Raw genomic sequence first — 24,120 nt, forward strand, 5'->3', positions numbered from 1 at the left:
TAGTATGGCTGTGAAAGCAGCAAAAAGACTGGTTATTTTACCCTTATAAGACAGAAAAGGTTTTGTCTGTATAATATGAAACAAGCTCAATGCTTCCCAAAACACAAAAAAAGTTTGTTTACATATGTTGTTGCATTCCAAAAATGCTATATTTATAATTTAATTTGATGGAGATTGCTGTCGGTGGACAGTTCAGTTTAATGGTAGAGTACTCAGCCAGCATCTGAAGGGTGCAGGCTCAAGTCCCATGGCTGCCTGCTGGCAGCTTTTGACATCTTATAAGGGTACAATACCCAATTTTTCTGCTGTTTTCACAGTATACTGCATTCAAAATATTACTTTGTCTGTATTATACATTTATAATTATACTATGACACATAAAGTGGTAATAGAAATAATAGATATAATAGAAAAGCAGTTCATTACTCTTACCTTTTTCAGAATCGAGAATGTCACGAACTCGGAAGACAAATACATAAAATACAGCTTGGCATAAATAATAAAATGGTTCGTGGTTTTTAAGAAATGCTGGTTTCTTGTCTTTATTGTTACTAGCCATATCAATGTAGTCGTGAATCCACTGACAGAATACCTCAAGGCATACTAATAAAGAACTGAAATAGAAGATAAAGAAAATACTGAAAATAATAATAATACTTTTTCATTATCAGAATCTGGTTGACTAATGGTTTATGAATGAAATTTTGTGCACGGAAACTGAACAGAAATCAACTGAGTGTGTGTGTGTGTGTGTGTGTGTGTACATGTGTATAGGCATGGCTGGATGTGTGGTTAAGGAGCTCACTTTACAGGCACATGCTTCTGGGTTTCGTCCCACCTTGTGGCTCCTAGAGCAAGTGTGGGGGAGGGGGGTCTGTATTTGTAAAAATGAAACCTATTATATATGAAAAAGTCCCATTCTATGCTCCTTCTTTATGAGGTTTTGGTTCCTAAAATACAGTTATAAATAAATCAGTGATAAATGAATCAATTCCATGCACTTTCAAAATGGAATGACTGGTAGGTAGATTCATTTGACACCAACCACTTCCACTATCACATATTTTTGATCATCTCTACATTTTCTTCTAGGTAGAATACACTTATTAGTATCATTTGTTAGGAGCAGGTATCTTTCATCTATGTACTTGTACCCATGTTGATGGGTGCAATTATGTAAATCTTTATGAAAGATACACAACCTTGCAGAACAGTCATCTAAATACAAGCAAAAGTTTGTGCATTCTGAATGGTCTCTGGAGTATGGTTCTTGCAGTACAAGTATAACCTTTGACAACTTGCCAACCTGTGTTATGACAGATCAATCTATGACAAGCAAAACATAGTTCACAATTGGAGCATACTATGTTATCCCAAATCAGTGATGAAGGAATTACTGATAAACAAGGCTATATGTATAAAATATTGTAGTAAGAATTTTGTGTAATGTCAGCAATGACTAACAAATTTAGATTTCATTCACACCATTTGGGTGAAGGAACAAAGTGGCCTTTCTCTCAATGAGACAGCGTGAACAATGTAATTTAGAAAGAAAATTACCAACAATGTAAGATGCAGCACTGCTATAGTCACGTATGTCAGTTCTCTGAAGGACAATGTTCACCACTTTTAAAATAGTGGTTCATTTTTCACTTGACATCACTTACACTCACATCAATTTTATAAATTGTGTTTGTCTTTCTTGCCTCGCCAATAAAATGGTCACTTTGGTCTAAAACATGAACGATTTGAATAAGTCGAACTTTATCAGTCACTATAGTCACTGCATGAAATTCCGGATGCAGGACAGATATGATCATTTAGGTAATTAATATCAAACAGAAGATATAGTTATCATCTTGCAATATAAGTTGTCTCCCTTGCATCATTTGTGAGAGTTTAACATCACCTTTGTACAGTTTTAATCAGTAACATGCCACAGGGATCGATTTTGTCTTTTATCCTTTCAGATCAATAAAATAAGTACCAGTAATCGACTAAACCCCCGCCCCCGAAATTGCTGGCCTTGTGACAAAATTTGAGACCATTATTAGCAATAACTTTCGATTTTTTTTTGTTATGCACTTTTGCAAAGTTCATTTTTACAGTTGCACAAAAATAAAACAGGACATTAATATTTTCAAACTTTTTTTTTTCATAGGTGCAAACCCAACCACATGGTGTCAGGTTCAGTCCCCCTGTGACACTTTGATCCAGTGTCTTCTATTATAACTACAGGCCAACAAAAACTTTGTAAATGAATTTGGTAGACAGAAACTGAAAGAATCCTGTCAGGTGAATATATTTGTTTGTATATGAGTGAATCTGTGTGCATGTGTGTGTCCCATTCATTGGTTTCTCTTTTATTTGTTTGTCATTTGACTGCAGCCATGCTGGAGTACCACCTTTAGTCAAACAAATTGACCCCAGAACATATTCTTTGTAAACCTGACATTTATTCTATCAGTCTCTTTGCCAAACAGCTAAGTTACAGGGATGTAAACACACCAGCATTGGTTGTCAAGCTATGGTGAGGGGACAAACACATACATAGATACACAAACATATACATATATACACACACGACGGGCGTCTTTTAGATTTTGTTTACCAAATCCACCCTCAAGGCTGTTGTTGGCCCAAGGCTATAGCAGAAGACACTTGCCCAAGTTACCACACAGTGAGACTGAACCCAGAACCATGTGGTTGGTTAGCAAGCTACGTACCACACACCCACTCCTGCGCCTATGAACACAAATGCTTCTTGGTGGTGTCATTTGTTTGTAGTCCAAAACAAAAGCATGTCTGAGCTGTTTGTAGCTCAATAGAACAAGAAATTTATTACCTCACTTGCAAACAAGTGGTAGCTGGTAACAGGAACTGTCCAGTTGTAGGAAAAACTGTCCAAACATTCTTTCCCAATTCATACAAGCAGGGAAAAATAGAATAAAATGATAATTATATATGAGTGTATGTGCATACACACACACACACACACATATATGCATGTGTGTGTGTGTGTGCGTGTGTTTGCATATCATCCACTTTTCCATGCTTGTATAGGTTGGACAGAGTTTATAGAGGTAGATATTTTTTATGGTCAAATTGCCTTCCTGTCACCAACCATCTGTTTCCAGACGAGGTAATATCTCCCCATGGCCTGTCATATCTTTGCAGAATATTGGAAATGACAGCTTGTATGACAGTGACACTCAATCATGACAATCATGCAATGCCAAGACAAGGCAACAAATACACACACACATAACGAGCTTTTTACAGTTTCCATCTCTCAAATCTACTCACAAATTTCAGAAATGTAATAAACAAATATATACAAAATATCAAAATGAAATGATAACAATTGTAAGAAATAGTTATTGATGGGGTGTAGTTTGGGTTAATCACTCAATTATGTTATTAAACATACAAGTTCGGAAGACAGAATTAACAATGACAGCTTTTGATCATAGTTACTACTGAAAGTTGCTTAGTTTTGTACTGTCTTTCGTGTCACTTAATTCTCCGCTGTAAAGTAAGGATTCCTCACAGAGGTTAACGGTCATAGATATGTAAAGGAAGGGTAATTCAATCTGGAGAGGAATGTGAAGTAGACTCAACACTGGAAGAATTTGGCCTCAGCTTACATGCATTGGGTCCTTTCATTTCTGGCAAATATGCCATGAACAAGGATAAAATATGCTTAGCCATAAATGCAAATAGTTGGCATTTTATCTTTAGTCTATTAACTAGAATGTGTTTCGAGTTTCAAACCTCCTAAAAATTGATAGATGATAGCACTTCAAATTCGGGGAGCTAATTCATAATAGTCAAAAATGTTACACTCAGGCTATTACCTCCCCTACATTTGTCTTTTAATAAATTAATATATTAGACGTCAATTGATATTAACGCTTTAACATTCATTACATAGCTTGTATGGGTGGGGGAGAGTTCGATCATGAAGTATATTGCCGTCATTTGACCTCACCACTTTTTCTCACGTCCCTCTTCCATAAGCAGCTTCTAACGTCAGCACATAATACATTTTAACCCGCATCCATCACCCTTTCACATTAAATATTCTTACTAATAATCAAATTTCAACTCACTCTCAGCTCCATTTCTCCAGCTAATCATACACAACTTATTTCCCACTAGCCTTCATAATTCTTCCAGTGAATGTCTCATAGTCTGACTTTTACAAAGATAGAAGGCATTTCTTCCCAACCATTTTCTTCACCTAACTACATTTTCTTATCCTTCATACTGTTGCTAATTTGGAAAAAGTATGGTAATAGCACCAATACAACAGAAATTAATCTTATCAAAAAGCAGTAGCATTTATTTTACCACATCCAACCAATACAAGTTTAGTACGTAGTTGTAGAGAGCCCTTTGTTTTTTGAAGTTATTTAAAGAAAGCATTCAACTAGCATGGAAAGCGGACGTTAAATGATGATGATGATTCAACATATGGCGAAGTAGAAGATTTGACAATGAAGGGTTAGATATTGTTACATAAACACAGCACCAATGACAAGAATAGAATGTGAAACAGATGTTCAGAGTGCAACGAGCAAGCTTCTAGAAGAGATAGAGGGGCATAGATTGAAAACAAAAACTAAGGATTCTTATTCTAACTAGATTTTCACCCACAGAATCTATAAAGAAAAAAATTTTCAGGTGGAGATCCAAATAAGTAGAATAATGCATTAGGTCAAAAGGATCACTACAAAGCCAAATATAGGGTTCAACCATAGATTCTTTGAATTATTCCTGGCATTTAAAGCCCATTGATAATTGCACCTCATCATCATTTAATGTGCATTTCCCATGATGGCATGGTTTAGACGGTTTGGCTGGGACTGGTAAGCCAGAGTTGTGCATCAGACTCCAATCTGTTTGGCTTGGTTTCTATAGAATGGATACCCTTCCTAATGCTGACCACTTTACAGAGTGTACTGGGTGCTGTTTACATGTCACCAGCATGGGTGCCTTTTACAGATCACCTCTAATGAGCAAAAGAGAGAAAGTAAATGAGAGCAAAGTGTTTGTAGTGAAAATTGCACACAAAATATAGAGATGTAAGAAACTGAAACAAACCTGACAGGTAAGTATTTTGACCTAGCAAGGAAACTTCCCAAATAAGAACTGCAAGTTACTCGGAAAATTGGTTCTGTATTTGGATTGCTGAATTTTTTCCAGAGATAATCCAAGAATCCATCACACAATAACTGAAAACATTAAAATTGAAAACCATATTAAAATACAATTCCATACATATAAATCAACATTTTTTTTGCAAGCATATACAGTACATTTTTGATACACTAGCACCTACTGAAGAAACACTGGTGCCATTGAGCAGTCAGCATATTAAGATACTTACTAAAGTTTACAGATGGATGTAGGTTTGAACTGCTCCAAAGTGTGTGCAATAATCTTAATGTCTCAAGCAATAAGTGTGTTGATATTTTCCAAATAACTATAGCCACCTTTCACAATTTTAAACAGCTTGTGGTACATGTAGTTGTGGGGTGAAATGTTTGAAAGTTGGGGGGGCTTTTATAGATTCCAGCCATACTCAGAAATAGTTTCAACTCTGTACACATATCTGGAGAGATGACAAACTAGTATATCTATTAAATATACAACCACCAGATCAAGAAAAATTTAAATGAGAGCCTTCTAGAAACATTTATGAAATTTAACCTAAAACACCCCATTAAAATTAATATAAATACCATTAACTTAGCAGATATCTCATAGAAAATAATTCTTGAGTATTATACTTACACTAGCTCACCATATGCCCTCAATAATGACAGCTAATTGTAGTATTTTATATATAAATAAGGTACATAATCACACATACAAATATTCACATACTTCCCTTGTACACGTACACACATACATACTCAGAGTTGAAATACTGATTTTTTTCACCCCTTCTTTTCTCTCATTGCTATTACTTTCTCTCACTCCCTCTCTGTCAGGGCTATTACTCTCACTACTTCACTAAATTACTATTTTCTCTCATTTTCCACATCCAGTGTGATCCTGGACAAATATATAAAAACACTACGCTCATTATTATATTAGGAGATAATGTCAAACAAAGACCTATACTATTAACAGAAAATTCTAAATAATCCACCTACAAAATTATAAAAAAATTTAATAATATCAACAAGAACATAACTTATTGATTCTGACAAAAAGGTATTTAATTGCGCTCCACATATTTAGAATATGATAAAAAGCAGATTTGAAGAGAAACAGGTTATGTGAGTTAATGGATGGATGTATAGGTACATAAGAAAACCTGCCAAATAAGAAAACCAAGGAAAGAAAAATTTTCTGGTTCAATCTATCCTTTAACTGGAATGCATCTTAAAGTATAATCAAAAATTTACCATTCATCATTTTTATGTCTGCTTTTTCCATACTGATATGTACTAGACATAACCTTGTTCATGAGAAAAAATTTCTCCACTGGTAAAAAGTTGCTATAGTTGTATGGAAAACAAAGTCAACCTGATAGCTTAATGAAACAGGATTGAACATAGAAATAACATAAATCCAGCACCAAAATGCAACTGCATGTCCAGACCATTCAGTAGCATGTCTTACAAAAGTACTAATATACAAAGACCAAAGGGACTCGCAACATAGCAGCCAATCTCCCTCAAATTACACTATACTGTCTTAAAGATATCAAACAATGTAGCCTTAGGTATACAAAATGATGGGATGGTAACAGAACACCTTTGATCAGAGGTCTGTTAAATAAGGACTGACTAGGTAGGAACTGGAGAAATTTCTGAAACTACCATATAAATTCTAAGGCTGACTCCAAACTATTCATGTTCATCATCAATTTGCAGAATTATGACAAGATTATAAAAAACGTCTAAGATTAAATATGTGATTTGGTTCAGAAAGAATTTAAGAGTGGGTGGTGAAAAACTCGTGGATCTGGCAATCAGATCATTTCATTTATTTTCGTAGTTCAGGCTAACAAACTTACACTCCAATCCACACCAGACAAACTGTAAATAATATATTTAATGCAGTGAGCATAAAAAAACCTATTTAGAAATATTTATGCAGGCTTGATTGGTTGGTTAAGAAGCTTGCTTCACAACTATGTGGTATTTCAAGTTCAGTTTCACTGTGTGGCATCTAGGGCAAATGTCTTCTACTACAGTATTTCAACTCTGACTATGTATGTGTGTACGTGTACAAGGGAAGTATGTGAATATTTGTATGTGTGATTATGTACCTTGCAAATGGATTTGGTAGGTGGAAACAGAAAGAAGCTTAACATGTATGTGTGTGTGCATGAATGGATATGTGCATATGTGTTTGTGCTCATGTGCACACTTGTCATGATATCGCATACATGTAAGTAAGTGTCACCATCATGCAAATGCTGATGTTTGTTTCAAGTCTTCTATGACAAACATGTCTGGCCAAGGGGGAAAATTCCCTTGCTTAGAAACAGGTGAGGGTTGGTGACAGGAAGGGCATCCAGTTGTAGGAAATCAAAGAATTCCATCTGATCCATGCAAGCATGGAAAAGCAGACATTAGAATGATGTTGATGCATTGATTAGACAGCATTAGTTCAGATTAGACAGATTAATACTATAATCCTATTTACAAATACAGAAAACAACTCCAATTTAGACCTCCTTAGCAAAACTAAAGCTTTGGTATTCTCACTGAAGCATTAATGAAAGAATCATTAAATAGACATAGGACACTGCTCACAGGTAAGCATGGAAAATAACAATATTTAACAAAATAAATTTTTGCACTTAATTACAGACATAATATACAGAAATAATTATGCAAAAAATAAAAAAGGAGGAAACAAAATAGAAAAAAAAACTACTTACTATATGATATTTACATACATAAAACATGAAAAACTGCACATGACAAGTTTTATGAGTTGGTAAGATGACATTTTCAAATATAAGTAATAGTTCACGATACAGTTTCTTACAACTAGGCAAATCAATTTTAGTTTGTATACTACCATCCGGTAATGAGGTTTTCTCAAAATCTAATAATGAAACAAAAAAGACAATGGTTTAAAAATTTATGGGTCACTTGTAGCATCTTAAGTTTAAGTTTACAGCCTCAGCATTTTTAATTCTAACACCTCTCCACTGACGACAAAATATAGATGAAATTGTATACAGAGAAAAATTAAATTACATCAATTCTGATTACAATGTATTTTGTCACAGATACACCCACAAAATATCTACTGATGTGTATTTCGTATTTTTCAGATAACATATATGTACAATGTAGTAACAGGCCTTCCATTTATAGAGCCACACTCAAGAACAGTGTGAAACTTTTCTGTTCTGTGAGTTGTCTACAGTATTACCTCATGTTACAGAAAAGGATCAAAACATAATGTTAAACCCAACAAGGACAGCAGAGTGACAGACTCATTTGAGCCTGAAGCTTAAAATACTGTGATATTTCTTCCAACTCTTTATGTTGTCAATTCAAATCATAGAGAGGTCAATAAATTAAAGTATCAGTCAAGTATTGCAGTCTACCATCCTGCCTCAAATTTCTGGCCCAGAAGCTATGTTAGAAATGATTATTAATTAAATTTTAAAAAAACAATGAGGTAGTTAAAATTGGTAGTGCTGAGCAAAATATTGGCATTTATTTTGAGTTTAAATTTGCTTTGCCTGTCATCTCTCAAAATAGGAGGCAGAAATCAGATCTTGCAATCATGGATTTGTGGTAAAGCTAAAAATCATTGATACACACAATGCCAAACATTTGTTTAAGTCTATATATAACTCATTCATACACAAGGTGGCCTGTATAACTTGAATAACATTTAAATGCTTATATGAACAACACAAAAATATACATTATTTACATTTGACGGATATTTGTCTTCATTTTGTTTGTTGTTAACACGTTTCAGCTGATATACTATCCAGCCTTCATCAGGTGTCATGGGGAAATTTCAAACCTGGGTTCTCATTTCTAAGGTATTTTTTGATATTATTATTATTCAGGTGACTGCCTGGAATCGAACTCGGAATCTTGGGGTTAGTAGCCCACGCTCTTAACCACTATGCCATATACCCATGGACATATGGCAGAGTCGTTAAGGGCGCGAGATACTAACCTGAAGATTCTGAGTTCAATTCCAGGCAATGATGATGATGATGATAGCAACAACATTATCAAAAAATACTTTAGGAATGAGAACTCAAGTTCAAAATTTCCCCAAGACACCTGAGGAAGGCTGGAGGGTATAGTAGCCAAAATGTTGTGTTAACAACAAACAAAATGAGGACAAATATCCATCAAATGTAAATAATGTACATAATTCCTCATCTCTTAAATATAGAACTGTAACACAAAAATATGTATAGGACCCTGGTCAGAGGAGAAAGAGAGATACACAGCTCAGTTTTTGAAGGTGCTGCAAGAGTGGAGGAAACAGGAAGAAACCAATGCCCCTGGGTTGCTGCAGCAGGACACAGCAGATCAAGATAAGAAACCAAATTGGAGTGCTCTTACCTAAGGTACCAAACAACCATGGGTGTCAGCACTAAACCAGGTGATAGATTAAGTCTACCACCCATGAACAGGTAAAGTCCATTCAATGAGCTTCAATACCATGTCTATAAGGCTTGGAACAAAGGAAGACATTTGCCAAAGGTATCATACAGCTGGATCAAATCCCAAAATGTGACTGGAAAGTGAACCTCTTCAGCATACTGGCACAACTTATGCTAGATATGTTCAGAATTATACATAATCATTTATATATTTGAGTGTTTTATGTCCATCATTCTATGCCAGGATGATTTGGATAGAACTTATTTGAGGCAGTAATTTACAGCCACGTACCCTTCATGTCATGAACCTTCACCTGCTTCTCCACTGGTCCACAAAAGCACATGGCAATATAAAAACAAGGTCTGATCAATAATTATCCAGACTGTTGCAATAGTAACAAAGCTAGAGCATGCAGAGTGAAGCTGATTGGCACAGACTGACCTTGGACTCTACTGTGCATGCACATTAAGCTTTAACATCCTAGCTCACTTCCGCTGTTTACAGCAGTGTTTGGAGGGAAAGTGTATAGTGTGTGATCGTCACATTGACCATGACAGAGAAAGTTGCCATGGCTAAAGCTGCTCAGAGGCCTACATTAAGTTGCAGAAAGTGTATGGAGAGGAGTATATGAACCACATGCAAGTGTACGGTGGTTCAGACGTTTCCAAGATATCTGATAAAATGTCGATAGTGACAAACATTCTAGGAGACCCGCAACCAGCAGGACTGAGAAAAACACCGCAGATGTGCATGCAGCTGGGAAAATGTCGAATCACCATCTGTGAGTTATCAGAGGATGTGCAGATTAATTACAGTTCATTTCAGTCCATTATCACTAAAGATTTAGGTATGAGACAGGTCTACCAGATTTGTGCCAAAACTGCTTTCAGATTACCAAAATGACACTCGTTTCAGTTGCACAAGATCTCCTTAATTGTGTTGAGAACAATGAAAACTTTTTGAAAATTTTGTGTAGGCCTCTGAGCAGGTATCACCAAGCTTTTGGCAAAATTTTAAGATTCTCTGCTCAACTTTCTCTGTGATGATCAATGCAATGATCACAGACTACATACATTTCTTCCAAGCAGGCACTGCTGTAAACAGCAGAAGTGAGCTACAACTTTAAAAATTAGTGCACATGCACAACAGAGTTCAAGGTCAATCTGTGCCAAACAGCTTCACTCTGCATGCTTTAGTTTCATTACTATGACAACAGTCCGGATACTTACTGATCAGACCACGCATGATGTTTGCAAGGAATATAACACCAACATCACAGTTTGCTCATAGCATAACACATAGCATAAAGACATGCAATATCAGCATTCACTCATACACACAGGAACAAACATATGCAAGTGCATGTGAGCATGTATGTATTTATACAGCTCCCAGAGGCAATGACAATTGATCAAACTTATGGAGAATTGCTGTGCTCAAGAAGACACATCAAGCTAAGTGAAAGTGCGGTCGTGGCCAGTGCCAGTGACATGTGAAAGGCACCTACGCCGGTGACACATAGAGGAGACACCCAGTACACACTGTAGAATGGTTGGCATTAAGAAGGGTATCCAGCTGTGGAAAATAAACCAAAACAGACAACTGGTGCCTGGCACAGCTCCCTGGCTTACCATCAAACCCATGGCAGCATGGAAAACAAATACTGATCACACACACATACTCACACAATTATCAATTCAACTCACAGAGCACTGGACAGTCCAAGAGTATCAGAACCTGTCCAAGGTACCAGGCAGTGAGATAGAACCCAAGACTACATTTTAGCAATTCCATATCCACACAGCTACGCCCTGAGCCTAGGCGTAACATTTAACCATTCACACATTGTAAACAACAAAAGTTATACAATGCACTTACTATTATAGGCTACATTCTGTATGTGAGATAACAGTATGTGCATGAGAACATCTAACATTTCAGCTTGTGGATGTTTCATCAACTGGCCAGTATTAAGATTAAATTCAGTTTTAGCAACCTACAAAAAAAAACAAAAAACAATGATACATTGGGTTAACAAAAGCCTTTTAAGTGGATTTAGTAGATGGAAACTGAATGGAAGCCTGCTATGTGTGTGTGTGTGTGCATATGTGTATAATTTAGTAAAATTGTTAAAAAGAATGCTGTGAACATGTGGGGAATGGAAAACAACATTTTGGAGAGAATCTTACTTCAGGGAAAAGTTGAAAGGTGAGATGCAGACCAACACCAGTCTCTTGGAAGTGTCTGATCATATATATATATATATATATATATATATATATATATATATATATATATATCATCATCATCATCATTAGCGTCCGTTTTCCATGCTAGCATGGGTTGGACGGTTCAACTGGGGTCTGGGGAGCCCGAAGGCTGCACCAGGCCAGTCAGATCTGGCAGTGTTTCTACAGCTGGATGCCCTTCCTAACGCCAACCACTCCGAGAGTGTAGTGGGTGATTTTATGTGCCACCGACACAGGTGCCAGACGAGGCTGGCGAACGGCCACGCTCGGATGGTGTTTTTATGTGCCACCGACACAGGTGCCAGATGAGGCTGGCAGATGGCCACGATCGGATGGTGTTTGTTACGTCCCCAAAGCACGGAGGCCAGTCTATGCGGTACTGGCTACGGCCACGTTCGGATGATTTTCTTGTGTGCCACCGGCACTGGTACCACAAGGATACAAATTCCATTGATGTTCATCTATTTTGATTTGTTTTGATTTGATTTTCACTTGCCTCAACAGATCTTCACAAGTGTCACAAGAAGGAAGGTATGCACAGGTGGACTGACTACGTCCCAGGTAGGGGCCACGGGTTATGGCCTGACTAGTCTTGCCGGGTCTTCGGATGGTGTTTTTATGTGCCACCGACACAGGTGCCAGATGAGGCTGGCGAACGGCCACGATCGGATGGTGTTTGTTACGTGCCCACAGCACGGAGGCCAGTCGATGCGGTACTGGCTACGGCCACGTTCGGATGGTTTTCTTGTGTGCCACCGGCACTGGTACCACAAAGATACAAATTCCATTGATGTTCATCTATTTTGATTTGATTTGATTTGATTTTCACTTGCCTCAACAGGTCTTCACAGGTCTTCACAAGTGTCACAGGAAGGAAGGAAGGTATGCACAGGTGGACTGACTACGTCCCAAGTAGGGGCCACGGGTTATGGCCTGACTAGTCTTGCCGGGTCTTCGGTTGGTGTTTTTATGTGCCACCGACACAGGTGCCAGATGAGGCTGGCGAACGCCACGATCGGATGGTGTTTGTTATGTGCCCACGTCACAGAGGCCAGTCGATGCGGTACTGGCTACGGCCACGTTCGGATGGTTTTCTTGTGTGCCAACGGTACTGGTACCACAAAGATACAAATTCCATTGATGTTCATCTATTTTGATTTGGTTTGATTTGATTTGATTTGATTTTCACTTGCCTCAACAGGTCTACACAAGTGTCACACACTTGCCTCAACAGGTCTTCACAAGTGTCATAAGTAGGAAGGTATGCACAGGTGGACTGACTACGTCGCCGGGTCTTCGGATGGTGTTTTTATGTGCCACCGACACAGGTGCCAGATGAGGCTGGCAAACGGCCACGATCAGATGGTGTTTGTTGTGCCCACAGCACGGAGGCCAGTCGATGCGGTACTGGCTACGGCCACGTTCGGATGGTTTTCTTGTGTGCCACCGGTACTGGAACCACAAAGATACAAATTCCATTGATGTTCATCTATTTTGATTTGGTTTGATTTTGATTTTCACTTGCCTCAACAGGTCTTCACAAGTGTCACACACTTGCCTCAACAGGTCTCCACAAGTGTCACACACTTGCCTCTGCCTCAACAGGTCTTCACAAGTGTCATAAGAGGGAAGGTATGCACAGGTGGACTGACTACGTCGCCGGGTCTTCGGATGGTGTCTTTATGTGCCACCGACACAGGTGCCAGATGAGGCTGGCGAACGGCCACGATCGGAGGTGTTTGTTGTGCCCACAGCACGGAGGCCAGTCGATGCGGTACTGGCTACGGCCACGTTTGGGTGGTTTTCTTGTGTGCCACCGGCACTGGTACCACAAAGAATACAATTCCACTGATGTTCATCTATTTTGATTTGTTTTGATTTGATTTTCACTTGCCTCAACAGGTCTTCATAAGTGTCACAAGAAGGAATGTATGCACAGGAGGACTGACTATGTCCCATGTAGGGTCCACGGGTTATGGCCTGACTAGTCTTGCCGGGTCTTCTCACGCACAGCATACTTCCATAGGTCTCGGTCTCTAGACATTTCCTTAGTGAGACCTAAAGTACGAAGGTCGTGCTTCACCACCTCGTCCCAGGTTTTCCTGGGTCTACCTCTTCCACAGGTTCCCTCAACTGCTAGGGTGTAGCACTTTTGCACACAACTATCTTCAGCCATTCTCATCACATGACCATATCAGCGCAAACGTCTCTCTTGCACACCACAACTGACGCTTCTTAGGTTCAACTATTCTCTCAAGGAACTTACACTCTGACGATTATGAACACTGACATTACACATCCATCGGAGCATACTGGCTTCATTTCTTGCGAGCTTACGCATATCCTCAGCAGTCACGGCCCATGTTTCACTACCATGTAGCATGGCTGTACGTACACATGCATCATACAGTCTGCCTTTTACTCTGAGCGAGAGGCCTTTTGTCACCAGCAGGGGTAAGAGCTCTCTAAACTTTGCCCAGGCTATTCTTACCCTAGCAGTTACACTTTCAGCACACCCGCCCCCGCTACTGACTTGGTCTCCTAGGTAGCGGAAGCTATCAACTACTTCTAGTTTGTCTCCCTGGAACGTGGCAGAAGTTGGTCTCTGCACATTTCCAGTGTTTATTGCTCCTGAGCATTTGCCACAGACAAAAACTATTTTCCTAGTTAGCCTTCCTTTGACATTGCTGCACCTCTTATGTGTCCATAGCTTACACTTGGTGCATCTTATAGAGTTTCTACCTACACCTTTTTTACAGATCGAGCAGGGCCATCTACCTGAAGGCGTATGTGATTGATCTACCTTCCTACTTATTAGGACTTTGGTTTTGGCTAGGTTGATTCTAAGGCCCTTCGATTCTAATCCTTGTTTCCACACCTGAAACTTCTCCTCCAGTTCTGATAGTGACTCAGCAATTAGAGCAAGGTCATCAGCATAGAGGAGCTCCCAGGGGCAACCTGTCTTGAATTCCTCCGTTATTGCCTGGAGGACTATGATAAATAGGAGGGGACTGAGGACTGAACCTGGTGGACCCCAACCTCTACCCGGAATTCTTCACATACACACACACACATATATACATATATATATATTAAATGACAGCTGCATAAAGAAGTGCTAAACTCTAATTGTGGACTGAAGCTGTGGAAGGAGTAGATCCAGGAAGATGTGGGACAGAGTGGCAAGAAGAGATCTTCAGATGCTGGGTTTCACTGAGGAAATGACAGAGGACCAGGAGATGTGGCAATTTGCTGCACTTGAAAAGACACATCAAGCTAAGTAAAACCACTGTCATCCAAACATTACAGGCTTCTCCTTTACAGGTGCCGATGCCACATAAAATGCACTCATGCCAGTGCTGTGTGAGAGCAGCCAAGCTAATGGCACATAAGAAACACCCAGCACACTCTGAGAAGTGGTTTGTATTAGGAAGGGCATCCAGCCATAGAAATTAAATAACTGGAGTCTGGACAGCTCCTGTCAAACCGTCCAACCTATACTAGCATGGAAAACGGATGTTAAACGATAATGATGATGATGGTGGTGGTGGTGTGGTGTGTGTGTTTGGCCCCCAATTGATAGCTAGCGTTGGTTTGTTTGCTTAGTGATTTGGTGAAAGAGACCCATAGAATAAGTGCCAGATTTTAAAGATAAGCACTGGAAGCCAATTTGTTTGACTAAACCCTCCAAGGAGGGTGTGCCAGCTTGGCCGCACTTCAATGACTGCAACAAATAGAAGATAAAAGAAGAAAGAACCGATAAATTCTGGTTACCAAACTTACCACATCAATCATCTCAGTCAGATCGTCACTTTCATTCTCAGGAAATATTTCATGGCGAGGACTCAGCACCTACAATGAAAAGTGGTCAATTCATATCAAACAAGCAGAAAAATGAAACTGAATCTAGAAGCAAATTTAAAGCTACAAACAAAAGCATATAATGGGTTGAAAACCCCTTTTGAATAGAAAATAAGTCAAAGGCTGCTGTAGCCATGCGCTTCACATAAATACATATATATAATGTATAAATTCTGAGTTTAATAATGTGCAAAACAGATAAGAATAAATAAAAATGAAGGAAGAGCTCAACCCATGTCAAACTCTTAAAAAAAAAGTGGCATGGCTGTGTGATAAGAAGCTTGCTTCACAACCACATGGTTCAGGGTTCAGTCTCACTGCAAGTGTTTTCAACTATGCAAGTGTTTTCAACTATAGCCTTGGATCAACTTGCGAGTGGATTTAGTAGAAAGAAACTAAAACCCATCATATAAGTGTGTGTGTGTACATGAATGGATATGTGCATGTGTATGAGTTCTCCACCACTGCCACCACACCCCTTGACAACTGTAACTCAGCAGTTCAACAAAACGAACCAACAGAATAAGTACCAGGCTTTGATAAATTAAGTAATAGGGTTTGAAACACTCAAAAAATTTTCTTCAAGGCACAGGCGTGGCTGTGTGGTAAGAAGCTTGCTTCCCAACCACATGCTTCCAGGTTCAGTCCCATTGCATAGCACTTTGGGCAAGTGTCTTCTACTATAGCTTCAGGCCAACCAAAGCCTTGTAAGTGGATTTGGTAGACGGAAACTGAAAGAAGCCTGTTGTGTGTGTGTATATATATATATACGTTTGCGTGTCTGTGTTTGTCCCCCAACCATCGGTTCACATCAGAGTTGGTATATTTACATCCCCTAACTTAGCCGTTAGGCAAAAGAGACCGATAGAATAAGTCCTGGAGTCAATTTGTTTGACTAAAGGCAGTGCTCCAACATGGCTACAGTCAAATGACAAAGAATAAAAGAATAAAGGTGATGCCCCAGCATAGCCACAGCCTAATGACTGAAACAAATAAAAAAAAATGGACACAAATTGAAACTTTTTCCTAAGTGACTAGACTAGAAATTAAATACTTCTTACTTACATCAAAATTAACCATTTTTGTTATGGTAAGTTCCAAGATTTTGTACCGATGATCAGGCATGAACATTGAAATCTGTAGTAAATTTCGAGTATAGCATTCTACTGTGAAAACATTGCCTTTGAAATAAGGAAATTCTTTCTGAAGAAGACTCATTAAGACATTCGGCATCCTGTAAAGGAGAAAAGGAAAAGCTAGAAAAGCCAAGCTTACAGTTTCCAGGTGTTATCAAGACAGAGGCAGACAGGTGAAAGAAGGAAATTATACAAGAGAAAAAGTAAACAAAATGGGATAACTTACATAGGCATATTGTCATAGATAGATTTCAGAGCAAGCTGAATGTGACCACATAATATCCAATGTTCTTTTTGTTGAATATCCACAGGAAGAGAAGAATTTAACGCTAAAAAAAAAATACAATAAAAGTTATGCAAACCAGGCCTGCAGATTTATTCTGCAATATTTACAAAAGAATAACTTAACAATTAAAAGAAAAGTTTGAAATTCTAATGAGCATTTTTCAACTCTAAAAGATAGATAGCATGATTTAGTGTTTAGGGTGATCGGCTCACAACCGTAAGATCAGGAGTTCAATTCCAGGCAGCATGTGTCCTTGAGCAAGTCAATTTCTTTTACGTTGCTCCAGTCCACTCAACAGACAAAAATGAATTATACATGTAATTCAAAAGGCTGACTTTGTCACATTCTGTGTCATGCTGAATCTCTCTGAGAATTGCATTATGGGTACATGTGTCTGTGGAATGCTCACCAACTTGCACATTAATTTCCCAAACAGGCTGTTCCATTGATCAGATCAACTGGAACCCTTGTCATAATCAACATTTTTCATGCTGGCAAGGGTTGGATGGTTTGACTGGAGTTTGTGAGGCAAGGAGTCACACCAAGTCCCATGCTCTGTTCAATGGCTGGAGGCACTTCCTAATGTCAAGTTCTCCACTGAGTATACAAGGTGCTTTTTATGTGACACCAGCACTGGCATCAATTCAGCTGTGTCAGACAGGTCTTCTTGAGTACAGCAAGGCATTAGATATCTCGATCCTTAGTCATCTCCTTTGTAAGGTTCAATGTCTTGAGATTGGCCTTCAATACTTGGTCCCATGTCTTCCCGGGTCTCCCTCTTCCACAAGTTCCAACCACTTTAAGTGATCAGCACTTTTATATGCAACTGTCAACATCCATATGCATCATATGACCAAACCAGTACAAACTTCTCTCTTGCACACTGCATCTAATTCCTCTTATGTCCAACTTTTCCCTCAATACACTAATGATCTGCCACAAATGTACAGACATTGTTAATATACATGTATCATACAATCTTCCTTTCATTCGGAGAGAGAGAGACCTTTGGTTGCCAACAGAGATTGGCTTCCGTGCCGGTGGCACATAAAATACACCAATCCGACCGTGGCCGTTGCCAGCCTCGCCTGGCACCTGTGCAGGTGGCACGTAAAAAGCACCCACTACACTCACGGAGTGGTTGGCGTTAGGAAGGGCATCCAGCTGTAGAAACATTGCCAGATAAGACTGGAGCCTGGTGCAGCCTTCTGGCTTCCCAGATCCCCGGTCGAACCGTCCAACCCATGCAAGCATGGAGAACGGACGTTAAACGATGATGATGATGATGATGATGATGATATTGTCCCAGCATGTCCACAAACTAGTTACTATTAACTATTTAAAAAATTAAAAGGTTGCCACAACTCCATTGAGTTTATCAAATACAACACCCATAGTAAACCATGCTGCTCTACTGATTTTATGGTTCTAAGTTCAATCTCATAACTGCAATTTTTTTTTTTTTTGTTTTGTTTTTGCTTTGATAGTGTTAATGAGGACACACAGAATCAACATTCACACATAAGCAGGTTTCTGTCAGTTTCTGTCTAGCAGATCCATTTATAAAGCATTGGTCACCCCAAGGTGACCAGTGCTTTATAAATAGCAGAAGTATAGTAGAAGAAACTTGCACAAAGTGCCATGCATTGAATATGAAATCACATGATTGCAAAACTAACTTTCTAATCATACATCTATGCCTGCACCTCTAGGTACGTTTGTGCCTATTACATGTCATCAAAATCACAAGGTGAAATGACAGACAAAAATAAACACATACTTAGGCACAGGCATGGCTGAGTGGTTAAGAAGTGTAACCCATGCAATTTCAGGTTTAGTCCCATTGCACAGCACCTTGATCAAGTATTTTCTACTATATCTCTAAGTCAACCAATGCTTTATGAATGAATACAGTAGATGGAAACTGTGGAAGCCATTCATATGTATGTGTGTGCTTCTGTGCATATATGTATATACATACATATAAACAAAAATAAGAACTCCATCCATTATGATGACAAGGGTTCCTGTTCAACAGAAAAGCTTGCTTGTGAAATTAACATGCAAGTAGCTGAGCACTCCACAAACACATGTACCCTTTACGTAGTTCTCAGGGAGATTCAGCATGACACAGAATGTGCCAAGGCTGGTCCTTTGAAAAGTAGGTACTACACATTTTTGCCAGCTGAGTGGACTGGAGCAACGTGAAATGAAGAGACTTGCTCAAGGACACAATGCGTCCCCAGGAATTGAACTCTTACGATCATGAGCCGAATACCCTAACCCACATGCCTATATACAAGATATATATATATATATATATATATATATATATTATATATATATATATATATATATATATATATATATATATATACATACAGACGACGAAAGGCGGCGAGCTGGCAGAAACGTTAGCGCGCCGGGCGAAATGCTTATCGGTATTTCGTCTGTCGTTACGTTCTGAGTTCAAATTCCGCCGAGGTCGACTTTGCCTTTCATACTTTCGGGGTCAATAAATAAAGTACCAGTTTCGCACTGGGGTCGATGTAATCGACAATCCCTTTGTCTGTCCTTGTTTGTTCCCTCTATGTTTAGCCCCTTGTGGGTAGTAAAGAAATATATATACAGACATACATATACATACATTTTGTAGCCCTCCACTGCTTGATAACTAGTGTTAGTTTATGTCCTTGTAACATAGCAGTGAGGGAAAAAAGACCAACAGAATAAGTATCAGACTTAAAAGTAACAACTGGGGTCAATTTATTTGACTATATCGTTCAAGACGGTGCCCCACCATGGCTGCAATCCAATGAGTGAAACAAGCAAAAGATAAATCTATAAATTTAAAAATCATCATTACTTACCAGGTTTAAAATGTTGCAACAACTTCTGAAGAATGAATTTTAAGTGAACAGGTTGGGCCACGACCAATCTTTTAAGAAATGATAGATAGTGTTTGCTCAGAGCTTCATTTACAAACCAATTTACAACCTGAAAAAAATGCAGAAGAAAGTGTTATGACGTGGGTATACAAGTTTGGTGTAAAATGGTATTACACAAATAAATAGTCAGTTGTGGTTATCTAAAAATAACCTGTCGCAGAAATATTAACACAGAACGCACTCTGTACTACTTGAACAATACTCGATATTCACTGTTCAACTACTGACTGTTAAACCAACACACGACGAACTAGCACAGTCAAACTAACACCATCAACTATCCTCCCTAACAGTTCAATCAGTTCTTATTTATTGCAATCGGTTACTCCACCTTCGGTCATGTGGGGGTTTAGAGTTCTCCCATAACTGAGAAAAAAGAACATTATTATTTTGGCTGAATAAAAGAAAAAACACCTCAGTTATGAAGAAAGGAAAAAGTTGGTTTGAGGAGGATCTGAACATAGACACTGAACAGATGACAACAGAGTAATACAGGACTTTATAAGGCAAAATGCAGGAAATTTTAACAAACACATATGCAGTGAGCAAGAGGGCATACTGTGCCGGTATGGTCATATCATCATCATCACCATTTAATATCCACTTTCCATCCTGGCATGGGTTGGACGATTTGACTGAGGGCTGGCAAGCCAGAAGGCTGCACCAGGCTCCAATCTGAACTGGTAAAGTTTCTACAGCTGGATGCCATTCCTAACGTCAACCACTCTGAGAGTGTAGTGGGTGCTTTTTACGTGCTACCGGAACGAGGGCCAGTCAGGCAGTACTGGCATCAACCACGCTCAAATGGTGCTTTTTACGTGTCACCAGCACAGGAGCCAGTTAGGCGGCACTAGCAACAATCACACTCAAATGGTGTTTTTTACATGCCACCAGCACCAGAGTCAATCAGGCGGCACTGGCAATGATCACGCTCAAATGGTGCTTTTAATGTGCCACAGGTATGGGTACCAATCAGGCAGTACTGTCATCGGCCACGACAACGATTTCACCTACCTCAACAGGTCTTCGTAAGCACAGTTTATTGAACAATGATTGAAGGGTACTCTTAAATGGTCTGGTTATAGGCCACAGTTAGGGTCTCACTTAGTTTGCTGGGTCTTCTCAATCACAGCATATTTCCAAAGGTCTCAGTCAGTTGTCATTGCCTCGGTGAGGCCCAATGTTCAAAGGCCGTGCTTCACCACCTCATCCCAGGCTTTCCTAGGTCTAACTCTTCCACAGGTTCCCTCTACTGCTAGGGTGTGACACTTTTACACAGAGCTGCCCTCATCTATTCGCAACACATGACCATACCAGTGCAGTTGTCTCTCTTGAACACCATATCTGATGCTTCTGAAGTCCAACTTTCCTCTCAGGGTGCTTACACTCTGTCGTGTATGCACACTGGCATTACACATCCAGCGGAGCATACTGACTTCATTCCCTGCAAGCTTACACATGTCCTCAGCAGTCACTGCCCATGTTTCACTGCCATGTAGCATGGCTGTTTACACACATGCGTCATACAGTCTACCTTTTACTCTAAGAGGCCCTTCCTCTCCGCAGAGGTAGGAGCTCTCTTAACTTTGCCCAGGCTATTCTTATTCTAGCAGCTACACTTTCAGAGCATCCACCCCAACTACTGACTTGGTCACCTAAGTAACAGAAGCTATCAACTACTTGTAGTTTTTCCCCATTCTCTGCACATTTTCAGTGTTTATTGCTCCTGAGCATTTGCCACACACAAAAACTATCTTCCCAGTTAGCCTTCTTTTGATATTGGAGTGCTTCTTATGTGTCCATAGCTTACACTGGGTCTTATAGAGTTTCTACCTACGCCTTTTCTACAGATCGAGTTTGTCTGCCTTCTTACTTATTAAGACTTTGGTTTTTGCTAGGTTGACTCTAAGTCCCTTCAATTCTAAACCTTGCTTCCACACCTGAAACTTCTCTAGTTCTGTGGTTACAAAAAGTTTTACAAAGTTAGAACCTAAAAGTAAGGCAACACATCCCATGCTGTCACCATATCACAGAGAAACACATCCCATAACTAATTTTTTAGAGATGTCAAGCAACTAATCAAACAGAAAAAAAAAACAGCATTACTCACAGATACATCTCGCACAAAATCATAGTAACGTCCATCAAGGAGACTAACACAATCCTGGAAGTCAGTCAGGTAGGCTTTTAATAACTTCACCTGAGAAAAAGAAATGTAACAATACATTCATTTTGATAGAATTTCTATTTACAAGGAAGCTTATTAATCCTTTTAATACCAACCCACTCAGAACCACCCCTGGTTCTGTGATATGAAATTCTTGTTTTAAAATGATAAAACATTCCATCAAACTATCATGTTATGTTCTGAACACCAGCTTAATAACGATAAATTTATTTTAATATATTCTTCATTATATTTTTTAATTAACTGAAATAAAGGCAGTGTTATTCAAAAGAATTATGGTAATTAAAGGGTTAATGAACAGCTCAAAAAAGGCATGCTGATAATAATAAGAAATGTAACTTCACAAAACAATATATAGATGCACTTCTTCTGGTCAAATATTGTATTATTTAGTTTTAGTTAATTTTTTTGCTCAAAAAGCAAAAAGCAAGGCCATGTAGGGGGACATGGAGTTATGTACAGGGTGAAGTTCATGTAAAGAGTTCAGGCCAGTTGAGGTCAAGGGAGACTTTGAACCAAGTGGTCGTCAGCATCTTCACCATCTCGTCTGGCAGTTTATTCCACGGATCTGCAACCTGGACGGAGAAAGCCCCTCTCCTTCGATTGAGATGAAATCGTCGCAGATAGAGCTTTTTGGAATGACCCCGCAGCCGACGCTCTGGAGCAGGAGTGAAGAACAGCTCTTTCGAGAGGTTACACTTTCCGCATATGATGTTGTGAGCAAAAATGAGATCTCCACGGTGTTGTCGTTTTTCTAGAGAATAAAGGTCAAGCGTCTTCAGCCTTTCTTCATAAGACAAATTCTTGAGACCAAGAACCATGAGGGTAGCCAGCTTCTGGACTCTTTCGAGATGCTGTATGTCTTTGAGGAGATAAGGAGAAGAGGCTTGAATCCTGTACTCCAATATGGGTCTCACCAGTGTGACATAGAGCGGTAAGAATATGGCTGCTGTGAGCATTCCGAATGACCGTCGAATCAAGTACAGAATTCCGCATGCTTTGTTGGCAGCATGGATGCACTGGGCCGAAGGCGAAAAGGAGGAATCCACCAAGATACCCAGGTCCTTTACCTGATCGGTCCTCTCCAGCAGCAGACGACCCGGCTCGAAATCAAGTTGATTTGCAGGAGGAGAGCCAACACGCAGATGACAGCACTTTGACACATTCAGACACAGGTCCCATTCGTTAGACCATCTCCAAATTTGGTGGAGGCATCGACGAAGATCCTCTATATCACCGCGAGGAGCGACCAGTTTGACATCGTCGGCAATTGTCGATCAATATAGCATAATATTCATGAATATGAGAAGCTACTACTTACCTGATTAAGGGGTGGGGTGGGGGGTTGATTGATGAAATCTAAAAAGGTTTTAAACTACTAACATGATAAATAACATACTTTACAGGAAGCTATCCAAATTTTAACAAATTTCAAACTGTTTTTTCAACAACTTTGGCTCTTTAAACACAGAAATCAACTTCCATAATTATATGATGAACCTAAATTCTAACTCAGTATCTCCCCAAAACAAACAGGATTTCATTGATAAAAAAATCAGGTATCTTAGTTTGGGTGGTCTTCTCTGGTTTATTGGTTAACTTTTTAGCATTTAAACTAACCACATCCAGTCTAAATATTCTACTTGATATATGCTCAAATTGGCTAGATCCAGCTTCTCACACCTACCCTACAATGTCATTCTAGAAATATACAATCACATCATTGAAATTTCTAAGCTATAAGATAATGCATGATTAATTCAAAACAATATGAATAAATATCACATTTAAAAAAAAGTAATCTGAATGCTAAAGGGTTAAACATAACACAAGAA

The 24,120-nt window shown here is 39.1% G+C and overlaps 1 protein-coding gene across 3 annotated transcripts in view; it reads right to left on the reverse strand.

Moving 5' to 3' along the window:
- LOC115213097 (RNA polymerase I-specific transcription initiation factor RRN3-like) overlaps positions 1-24,120 on the reverse strand; it is an 89,047-nt gene that overhangs the window by 59,481 nt on the left and 5,446 nt on the right. For all 3 annotated transcript variants that reach the window (XM_036503840.1, XM_029782019.2, XM_036503839.1), the window contains exons 4-12: positions 22,208-22,297; positions 20,020-20,146; positions 17,090-17,192; positions 16,793-16,961; positions 15,650-15,718; positions 11,496-11,613; positions 7,907-8,076; positions 5,107-5,237; positions 433-614 (exon numbers count right to left, since the gene is read on the reverse strand). In XM_036503840.1, coding sequence (XP_036359733.1) covers positions 433-614; positions 5,107-5,237; positions 7,907-8,076; positions 11,496-11,613; positions 15,650-15,718; positions 16,793-16,961; positions 17,090-17,192; positions 20,020-20,146; positions 22,208-22,297 — 1,159 coding nt within the window. The remainder of the gene's footprint in view (positions 1-432; positions 615-5,106; positions 5,238-7,906; positions 8,077-11,495; positions 11,614-15,649; positions 15,719-16,792; positions 16,962-17,089; positions 17,193-20,019; positions 20,147-22,207; positions 22,298-24,120) is intronic.

The sequence above is a fragment of the Octopus sinensis genome, linkage group LG6 (assembly GCF_006345805.1).
Source record: "Octopus sinensis linkage group LG6, ASM634580v1, whole genome shotgun sequence".
Lineage (NCBI taxonomy): Eukaryota > Metazoa > Mollusca > Cephalopoda > Octopoda > Octopodidae > Octopus > Octopus sinensis.